At 37.4% G+C, this 10,683-nt stretch overlaps 1 protein-coding gene across 1 annotated transcript; it reads right to left on the bottom strand.

Annotated features, from left to right (window-relative positions):
* Positions 1 to 208: 208 nt before the first annotated feature.
* LOC120011716 (ABC transporter G family member 34-like) lies at positions 209 to 8,779 on the bottom strand. Its single transcript, XM_038862819.1, has 20 exons — positions 8,394 to 8,779; positions 8,154 to 8,274; positions 7,870 to 7,958; positions 7,641 to 7,725; positions 7,254 to 7,544; positions 7,070 to 7,160; positions 5,759 to 6,659; positions 5,405 to 5,565; positions 5,187 to 5,290; positions 4,904 to 5,069; positions 4,729 to 4,815; positions 4,314 to 4,450; positions 3,325 to 3,657; positions 2,912 to 3,202; positions 2,707 to 2,790; positions 2,411 to 2,544; positions 2,055 to 2,282; positions 1,711 to 1,882; positions 1,166 to 1,420; positions 209 to 721 (listed from the first exon to the last, which is right to left on the bottom strand). The coding sequence occupies exons 1-20, from the start codon at positions 8,777 to 8,779 to the stop codon at positions 449 to 451; spliced, it is 4,389 nt and encodes a 1,462-aa protein (XP_038718747.1). The 3' UTR covers positions 209 to 448.
* Positions 8,780 to 10,683: the final 1,904 nt, after the last annotated feature.

The raw sequence follows: 10,683 nt of genomic DNA, 5'->3' as shown, positions 1-10,683 counted from the left end.
AGATGATTATAGACACGTTTTCGAGAACAAATAACATAGTTTTATTGATATGGAAACAAAGTTATATTGGTGGTGGATGTCTCCTACACGCATTTTTATTTTTTGATATGGAATCAAAGTTTTACAGGATGAGAATTGATCCAAGCATCCCAAGCACCTGGGTAGTTAGGTGGATCAATCATCTAAGAACATAGTAATACCAAAAACATAAAATGAGAGATGATGCTAAGTTTATTAAAAGAAATTACGAAGTAATTTGTGTACAAAGCATCCCTTTGTTCTATATAATGATGAGGAAAAAACAAAAAAACAAAAGATGAAGAAGGGAGGAAAACAAAAGAAAAAAGGAGGTAACTTCTTCCCCCATCATCCTCAACTAATAGAATACAATAAGTGATTTTTTATTGACCTACAAATTAAATACCAACATGTTTTGTTTAAAGCAGTTCTATCTCCTTTGGAAATTGAGGAATCTAATGCCATACACGAAGACGCCGAAGAACGCAAACACAAAGGCTGCATCAACAACGGCAACTACCGGGAGGAAATCATAATCATATCCGAAGCTGTCTTTAATGAACTGCTTGATGGGCACAGTACCGTTAGTACCAGGCACTTCCAGCATGATGTCTCTTTTGCCAACCTGAGATGTGATAAGGCCATATAGTGTCCAAGCCACAGGTGAGCCCCAATAGTACCACCTCCACCAAATAGGTATTTGCTGCAATGGTAAAAGTAAATTGGATGTCAGGTCATGAACACAAAGAGGAAGTCATAAAGTTCTATAATTATTTAAAAAAAAAGTGCACAAAACAGCTTAAACAGCTTGAAATCTATTCTGATCAACTGATTTATGTCAAGGTTATGGATTGTGGATAAAATTACAAGGCAAATTAACTATGCCATCAAATTTCCAATTATTTTGTTAGAAAACTTGCTCAACATACACAGAAAGTTGTTATTTAATGAACACCACCACGACAACAGCAAAACGTATGTGATAAGTAGTTGTTGAAACTTGTAACCATCTCTGGCATTATGAAGATTATTCAGAATTTGCAAAGATTCTAATATGAAGTTCGTTCTTAATTAGGATGTGGATGTTCCCATAATGAGTTGTTCAACTCTGTAATGTGTATGCAGATATGAAGTTAAAAAAACGTACCGTCCTAGCAATGACAAAACCAGAGAACAAATTCCAGAAACTCAGGAGGAAGGACATGGTAATGGCAGCAATTTGGGCGCCTGGAGTCAGAGCAACAACCATCATGCCGTACAATGTGAAGGTCATGAAACACATAAATATGCAGTAGTAGAACCACAAGAATCTTTCCACTTGCCACCCGAATCCCATCATAGAATAAAGGATAACGCCATATATTAGAGTCTGAATAAAAACATAGATTCCCTCTATTGCCACCTGCACAAGGAGAGAAGTAGTTCTTTAGTAAAATACTCATCTGCTTGACAATTATTCTTCCAATCAATTCATCTTGTCAGTTCTACCAATAGTATCAACCACACCTGCTTGAAACTGCTAGCTTTAAATAGAGAATTTTCTTAATTGTCCATTCTAATCGTGTCTATTTGGTCAAACAATTAAGATAAATCCTATTGGAAGACATAAAAAGGCCAGGATTTGGGGAGTGAGAACAAAGTGAGAAAGACAAATGAAGAAACTCCTATAGGAGGAGGATTGTGCGAAGTTACCTGAGCAAATGCATATGGAAGTGGAGAATACATCCCAGCTGCTCTTTCACGGTAGAAAACTGTCCTTTCAATGGCGACAATAGACTGCACAGAATTTGCATTGCCTGCTCCAAGAAAAAGGACTGCGGCATACATGGCTCCCAATATATTCATTAAATCTTGTTGAGTATTTCTGTAAAAATAACAAATTTTGATCAGACAGTGGAATACTCAACAACCAAATCCAATGAATAAAGTGCATATAGGAATGTGACGGGTCCACGCACTCCTACCATTGGATCGCAGACTTAAGTTTCTAAATCCAAAATAACGATTGATACAAAAAGTATTCAACACACACTTACAATTCTTTTCCTTTGTCCAAAAAGATGAGACCAAATATAAGACCAATGCAAGTTGTCATGAAAAATCGAATGGCATTATACTGAGGGTTCTTCCAATAAGAATTCCACTGTTTCCAGAAGCAAGCTCTCAACTGAGTGGGAAAAGGTTGGGAGTATACAGTTGGGAAGTAAAGATCCTTGGAGCCTGGTGGTGGAGCACTAAGCTCCTTGATAAGCTCCTCATTCCTCCTAAAAATTGGTCCAAGTAAAAAAAATAAGTATAATAAAGCCAACAATGTAGTCCAAGCAAGAAAAAAGTTAGCAGAAAAATAAGTCCAATAACAAAGAAATAAGTGCACTATCCCATTTTCACTTACTGATAAAGTGACGAGTTTGAATAAATTTCAGCGAAATCCACATTCAGTTGAGCCTCAACAGACGTAGCAGTGACATCAAGCATCCATGTCGCAGGATTGTATCCTTCCTTGATCTTAGGAACCCCTGGGACAGCCTGTAACAAGTTATGGAATTTAGTCTAGATTGCAATTTATATTAGCAGAAAGACTTGCAAGTCTATGGCGAACAACCTTGTGTATACAGCTTCAAGAAAAACTTGTATCCTTTTATGCCAAATAACATATAGGAAAGCAAAAATAAAAAAAAAACCACTTACCTCAAAGTATTCTACAAGCTTGTGAGAACGACGTCCAAGTGGTCCAGCATATATGACACGCCCTCCTCTTTTCATTAAAAACAACTGCAGTATCCGCAAATATCCAGTTGAAGGTGAGATAAACAGGCACAGAACTTTATACGTTTTCTACATACATACATATAAAGACACAAACAACCTAACAATTTTGAAAGTCCAGCCATACCTCATCAAAAGCCTCAAAAATGTCTATGCTCGGCTGGTGAATTGTGCACACGACAGTTCTACCAGTATCCACAGTATTTCTCACTGCGCGCATAACAATAGCAGCAGCTCTGGCATCAAGGCCAGATGTCGGCTCATCCATAAAGATGATTGAGGGGTTAGCAACTAACTCTACTGCTATTGTCAGCCTCTTCCTTTGCTCCGTTGAAAGACCATCTACTCCTGGAAGGCCAACAATAGCATCCCTCAATGGGTTGAGCTCAATTAATTCCATCACCTCTTCGACAAACATCTGTAGCACACGTGAGGAAATAAATTTCAATGGAGGAAGTAGTTCAGATAGTGAGGATCATGACAATAATAACAATAATAATTATCAGGTATAAAGTATATTTCAGAACAAGTTCAACGTACTTTTCGTTTTTCCTGGTTTATGTCTTTAGGAAGACGAAGCCATGCTGAGTACAAGACAGATTCATAAACTGTAACATGTGGTGAATGAATGTCATTCTGTTCACAGTAGCCGCTCACACGGGCAAATGTATCTTGTTTCTTTGGGTAGCCAGAGATGCTTATGGTTCCTTCAATATAGCCACCAGTCTTCCTTCCTGCTAACACATCCATCAGGGTTGTCTTCCCAGCACCACTAACACCAACTAATGCCGTCAGTATCCCTGGTCTGAAAGCACCGCTAACTTCTCGTAGCAATTGAAGTCGGTCCTCATCAACTCCTTGGGCCTTCATTTCCTGTACAAAAAAATGATCTTTTGCCTCAATGATCATTTGTAGAATCACAACAATTTCAACAAGATCTTATGCTGACAGAGAGCTTCAAGATTGTAAGAAGAAAGCATTAGCAGTTTCAAATCTTTAACGAGGTTCCCAAGAAAAAGTTCAAATTAGCATATATACTATGGGCACCAAGATGCAAACTGTTCACTTGCACCACTCTAGCAGGGTTCCCAAGTAGCCTCATTGTGGTAGACCACAATTAAAAGACCCTGCATTTGGAGGTTAGGGTGTAATGTGGGTTTTAACCTTACACAAGGTAATTTCTCCGAAGTGATTTTGAAGCAATAAGAAGAGAAATCATTGGCGAGGAAAATAATTATGCTAGTGAATAATATACCTCATTCATGCTGTTCACGTATCTATTACAACACAAGATTTACCAGTAAAAGAATCATTTAGGTTACGGAAGTTGATATAGTTGCATCCTTATCAGAGCAACGCAAAGAGTTGCATCCTAATAAGACAACTTGCCGCAAGATGGAAACCATCTTGAGTCCAATGGCAAATAGACTTTTTTATGCATCACTATTCTAACTTGCATAAGAGAGAGAAAAAAACCTAATATGAAGCACAATAATTCATATAAACCAGAAAAAGAATGAGTGACTTACAGCAGGCATATCCACATAGTAGTTCACATGATTGAATGCAAGCGAAAGGGGCTCGAAGGGTAAGACCATTCCTCTTTTTGGCCCATGCTCTGAATCTCCAACCACTTCTGAAGAATTTCTGACCGCCATTGCCGTACCTGTCCCAATTCATAAAAGTTTAGAATTCAGATTCCTCAAATAAGATGCTTCACTAGCAATGGTCCAAACTTTGAACAAGTTTGATATTTAAATGCCTATTTTACATTTAGTTCGAGATACAATTGAGCATTTTTTTCAATAGTCATGCCTCCTTTAATGCAAAGTTCTCTCCATTCTCTCTCTCTCGCTCTCCTCTCATAGTATTTTCCTGACTTTGTGCAAGGATTGTCTACTAAGGATATATAATTCTATATTAGAAGAGGGTTGGGGTATGAACCTTCTGTTCTGGGTTGTCCTTGGGATGCATTCCTTTTCTTCTGGCCCTCATCCTCATCCGGGACAACATGTTGAGAGTCTCCCAAGGCTGAAATTAAGTCCACAAATATAAAGACAGTATCAGCATTAGATTGCAATTTCACCATAGCAACCTCACAAATGATAGAAGAACTTACGATTTAAGAAAGTCAACGCCGCAATAAATAACAAGTTGAAGAGGACAGAGAAGGCGAATAGTGCTCCAATGCAAATCCAATACCAATAGTTCTCCGTAAAGAAGCCTCTATTCTTGAGAATCGCTTGCCCAAGTGTAGGAGCGTCAATTCTCGTGTCTTCATTGGGCTGCATGAGACAAAATGTAAAAGTCTGTTACCATCACTTGCATCCCTAGAATTATAGAAAAAAAGAGTGATAGGGATCCAAAAAAAAAAAAGAAAATTGAAGCCCAATGAGACTTACTGCGCTCCATCTTTCATCAAGGAATTCATTTATGAGTATGGCATTCTGCCCATACATCATAGGAGAACTATAGAAGCCCCATATCAACCATGGTTTGATTGCATCTGTAGGCACAACAAGGAATGATTTAAAGAAATGGTTCACAATATAATTCAATAGTGTCAGAAACAACATGCTTCAACTAACAATTTAATAGCAAGATGGAATCAATGACGTACCTCTGGAAACAATCGATCCTCCAAGCACAAAAACAACCAGCAAAGCAAAGGAACCCAGGGTGTTGGAAACAACGTCTGTTCTTCCAACAGCGGCAATGAACCGAAAAAGCCCTAGAGCCATCTGATGTATACAAAAATATGCCAAAAATTGTCGGAAAAACCTGAAGAAATAAAGGAAAAGAAACTATCAGTACGAAAAACCTACTGCTGTAAGTATCACTAAGTCATGGCCATCAATAAGCCCATGATATGCAACATCAATTGAATAACCAGATTTTCTATGAAATTTCCTAATCAATCAAGGGATGAGAAAACCTTTACAAAGAAAATTCAAACACAATAAGCCACTCGTACCTGCTGGCAGCTGGAGCAAAACCAATTGTGTAGTATGTAAAAGCGATCCAAATAGCTGATTCCATGAAGGATAAAGGGATCCTAAGGACCCATATAGGTAAGGCAAATGCCCATGAAGGATAGAACAAAGAATCCCTCTGTTTATAGAAAACAGGGAGCCTGAAGACGGTCATTGGAAGTTCTGCCATGCCATTGAACATGACATTAATCAAACTGAAGAAGAGTGCTCCAAAATATTTGTTACCGCCTTCAAATGTGTCTGCTGTCATCTCTGTCCTAAAGAAAACTGTCATAGTAACTAATGACATGATTGTTATCTGGGTAGTCTTGAATATGTACACAAAACTATTGCGTTTAGTTAGCAGCCACTCTCTTGCAAAGCATGCCTTAAGCAATTCCCAACTGGAAATGCCATACTTCTCCTTCACCAATGCTGCTGGATGGGCTCTAGATTTATCATAAGGAACCCTCAGATCTGATGCAAGCTGTTGGCCAATGTGGAACGACTGTAAGCCTTGCACAAAGTCAGGAACCGAAATGTATCTATATGTCTGGTTCTTCCTGTACCAATATTGTTCCTGATCCTTCTTAGAAGTTACCTCTTGCAGAAAGTCGGCAACTCCTTTTCTTTCAGGGCACTTGAAACCCATGTATTCAAAGAATTCAAGGACATTCTCTCTGGGACCTTGGTAAACAATTTGACCATCTGAAAGTAGGATAATGTCATCAAAAAGATCATAAGTCTCTGGCGCTGGCTGGAGAAGAGATACGACCATTGTCACATCCATTATATGAACCATTTGCCTCAGGAACTTGCAAATCTGGAAAGTGGTGGAACTGTCCAGTCCTGTTGATATTTCATCCATAAAAAGAGCCTTTGCTGGCCCAACCAACATCTCTCCTGCACTCAGTTCAAATAACAATTTTCAGTCTGGTGACATAAAATTATTAACGCTCAAACACCAGAAACTAAGAACATGAAGATAAAAAAAAAGAGAAAAATATGTAGAAGGGATCGGATGGTTGATAAAGATAAGTTAACTTGAATACAATCAGTTTTTACAGCATATGTAACCCGTATCACTCACCTCAATATAAGTTTCAAAGTCCATGAACACACATACACAAAATCCAGAGGCATCTCAATGCGAAATTGACGCACATTGAAAAAAACAATAAATAAAGCAATAGGAAATTGAGTTCTATTCTAGAATTTTGGGCAGCTGTATGTCCAACAGCTAACAATTGAGCAACAAAGCAGTGAGTAAACTATACTTGTCAAATGGTTACTCTTGTCCTGAAAATACATACCCGTTGTCACACGCTTCTTTTGTCCACCAGATATACCTCTTCTCATTTCATTCCCAACCATAATGTCCGCACAAATATCCAACCCCAGCATCTGCAAGATATTCATAATAACTTAATATCTTTAAGTATTGTGTTCAACAGAGAGTAAGAAATTTTGTCGTGACTTGAAATATGGAAGACAAACCTTGAGAACATAATCTGTAACCAAACTGGTTTCCTGGCCTGCCATTGATGTGTTTTTCATGAATGCATCAATCTCCGGGTCTGGCTTAATTCCTGCTTCTTTTTCACGCCTTGAGAGTTCTGCCAACATTTCATATCTTGTCCCAACACCTAAGCAGCGCCCTGAGAAATCCAATGTCTCTCTCACTGTCATCTCTCCATTATGAAGATCATATTGACTAATATAAGCGCAGGTCCTTTGTGGATAAAACTCATTCAGTCCATGACCACAGTACGTGATTTTCCCAGATGACTGTACAATCAGATTGATTAGAAACCGGATATCATCTGTTATGCATAATGATAATGCAAAATCAAATTAACATTGTAATACAAGTATCAAATGCACCTTTAGGTCCTTCGGAAGCTTCCCTGCAAGTGCCAACAACATTGTTGTTTTACCTGACCCTGGAGGACCCAGAAGAAGGGTCATCCTGCAAAATTGCCATATGTGAGTAATTAGTCAAAAAATATATAGTCCAAAGTAAACTATCTACTTCTTCCAATACGCAAATTTAACTTGCAGCATCAATTTTGCGTTTATAGCAGAAAATTACAAACCAATTTCATGAAAGTACCTTGACGGTTTGATTATGCAACTAATATCTTTAAGAATCTGAATTTTTCTTTTCTTGGAAGGGGCTAGATGAATGGCTCCAAGAACAGACTGTTGTTCAAAACAAATTAAAAAAAGAAGAGAAACAGAATCAGTTTCACTAAAAGCATTAAATCAATTGCCTGCATATACTAAGACGAAAACAGCATGCAACATATCAAGAGATAAAAAATGTCAAAAGAGAAAAACAAACAGGGACCATCACATCAAGAAGGTCCAGCGAAGATTGAGGAAAGAACGAGTTACCTCTGCTGCGTTCACAGCGGCGTTAAACAAAGTAGGAAGTGCTCTGCTCCCGACACGCACATCGCCCTGTACCGATAGATTCTCCATCCTGACCTCAATTTTTGGAATCTCAATTCCGACTCTGTATCAAAAACCACATCAAAAATTTTAAATAAATTAAACTAATCGAAGCCAAAAAAAAAATGCGAATGACCTTTGTTTCATAAAGAAAACGGAATCAGGAGAAGAGAAGTTTTTCACCTATCAGTCCTGTCCCTCAGTCTCCTAAGGAACCTTTCATTATCTTCCTCCACAACCTTGAGAATACTCTCCATTAATTGTTTCTTATCTTGCATACCAAGTCTCGTCACATCCACTTCATGATGAGCGACTTTTCCGTTCTCTAGAACTTGCGACAGCATCCCCTTCCTCAGCCGGTCATATGTCGGTAGTCGCTCGATGGCGGCCCACCGGAGCTCGTCCTCATCGTCGTTCTCCTGTCTATTGCTCCGACTGAACACGTCCGGTGGTGGCGCCCAAACTTCCCTTATGCTCGCCGACGCCCAACTCCGGCGGCTCCCGAAGTTCCCACTTCTTCGGCTGCTCATAGATCTAGCTAGATCATCACCGACCAACCCCGCAGCCATCTTATTGATCCAACAAGAACTCCGGTCAGTAACAGTCTGTTTGCTCTTCCGAGGCCTTACTTAAACCGGTTTAGTCCAAATTTCCGACCACTACGCTTGCGGCTTCTTGCCTGATCACACACAGCTAAGCCCTACAATCCAAATATAGACACTCCGCGAATCTCGATGCCACGAAAAACTTCAGTCCGGAATTGCGAATGCTAAGAGACACGCTTGTGTCTCAGCATATACAACTGAACTCACGCTTTTCGCTCTTGAATCAATGAAAGAATAACAAACTTCTCCGACGCCAGAGATTTGAACTTCGATAGAGAGAAAAAAAAAATTGCGATAGAGAAAATTAATTGTTCGTAGTTGATGATGTTGGAGCAGGCTTTTATAAAGGAATGGGAACAGTATGGGGCACGTTTAAGAGTCAAATTGGGCGGGGGCTGGCACAGTAAGTTTGAACAAGACGAAGAAGATTCAATAGCTTTGCCAACTGTATTGAAAAGTTTGCTGCAATTGGCGCAAATATATTTATTTATTTACGCTATAAATGGGATAATGATAATTAAAAAAAATGGCACCGGTAATTTACTAAAGAAGACAGAGAGTGAATTGCGAGCGCGTCATCTAGAAGGGGCAAACGTGTAATTTAGTTAGTTATACAAATCTCCCGTTTTGTTTGAAATTTTGAATTTTATTATTATAAATAGTTTTCTTCTTCAGGTTGCATTGATATTGGGAAACTTCCTTGCCTTCTAGAAGGTTAAAAGAGGATAATTTTTTTTTCTAACCCATTCAGTTTGGTAGTATATGAGAGTCCAACATATTTATTCCATTGATTAATCAATAGAATAGTTTTATTTTGCTCTTTTATCCCCAATTCATTGTTCAAAATTTATTGTTTTAATATAAATTCTATTATTTTTTAAAGTATAGTCTAAAATTCATTATTTTAGTTATGAATTTATTTGTTTTTGAAATTCCATTGAAAAAAACAACGAAATTAAGATTTATTCGATAAAACTCATCTACAATGAATCTTGTTAGAAAGAGTATTTATGTGCTGATTCTAAATATGTAATTTTTCTTTAAATCTAACATGTATTGTGAGAGTTAAAACGTTTTAAAATTTCGTTTAAGATACTAAGTCCCTCATGATCTACCCAACACTACTGTATTTTTTTATAAAATTTCATTGTTATCTAATAATATTAGTGGGTAATGCTTCTCAAAAAAAAAAAAATATTAGTGGGTAATTAAGGCAATAAGTGTTTTTATCCTCGTCCGTGAGTATTAGGAAGTGTTCCTTTATTGCCTCTTGTTGAATACTATGGCATTTCGTTGAATATGTTAAGAGAGTTTCTCGGTTATCTAATACTGATCAGATTTTTATTTTTTTTTTATAGTTTTTTTTCCCCACTGGAGTATGAAATCGTTCGGTGACCGCTTGGCAATATTCGGGTGTAATACGTACCATTCGAGATTGTCTGACGATGATCGTTTTTGTGTTTTTTTCTTTTTCTTTTTTAGTCTTTTTAGTTGTACTCTATTTTTATGACGATAAGACTATTTACGAGTCTCAATTACCTAATTTATTTGATAACTTAATAAAATCATATCTATGATCTTTTCAAAAATAATAATAGAAACTCACAACCACCCCTCTTTGTCAGTAACATATATTATAGTGTATATTATATATAATAAATGATAATATATATGGTTATTGAAATACTATTAGGTGTTTGGTTATACTTTTACGATAGCATATATGGTGTTAAAAGGGTTGTGTAAATTACATGTAGAGGTATTATGCATTTAAATTGTAACGAATTAAAAATAATTAATAATATTAATAAAAAAATTTTAAAAATTAGAATAAAAGGCGGATATTTTTTCAATTGAAGCTTATTAAT

Source organism: Tripterygium wilfordii, chromosome 13, assembly GCF_013401445.1.
Source record: "Tripterygium wilfordii isolate XIE 37 chromosome 13, ASM1340144v1, whole genome shotgun sequence".
NCBI classification, from domain to species: Eukaryota; Viridiplantae; Streptophyta; class Magnoliopsida; order Celastrales; family Celastraceae; genus Tripterygium; species Tripterygium wilfordii.
The sequence above is the reverse complement of the archived record's forward strand: the minus strand, read 5'-3'. Positions and strand labels throughout refer to the sequence as shown.

Coding starts and splice junctions, on each gene's coding strand:
- LOC120011716 (XM_038862819.1), bottom strand. CDS start 8,779: ATGGCTGCGGGGTTGGTCGGTGATGATCTAGCTAGATCTATGAGCAGC. Junction 5,566..5,758: donor TTTGCTCCAGCTGCCAGCAG/GTACGAGTGGCT, acceptor TTATTTCTTCAG/GTTTTTCCGACAATTTTTGG. Junction 3,658..4,313: donor ACTATGTGGATATGCCTGCT/GTAAGTCACTCA, acceptor TTTTTTGTACAG/GAAATGAAGGCCCAAGGAGT.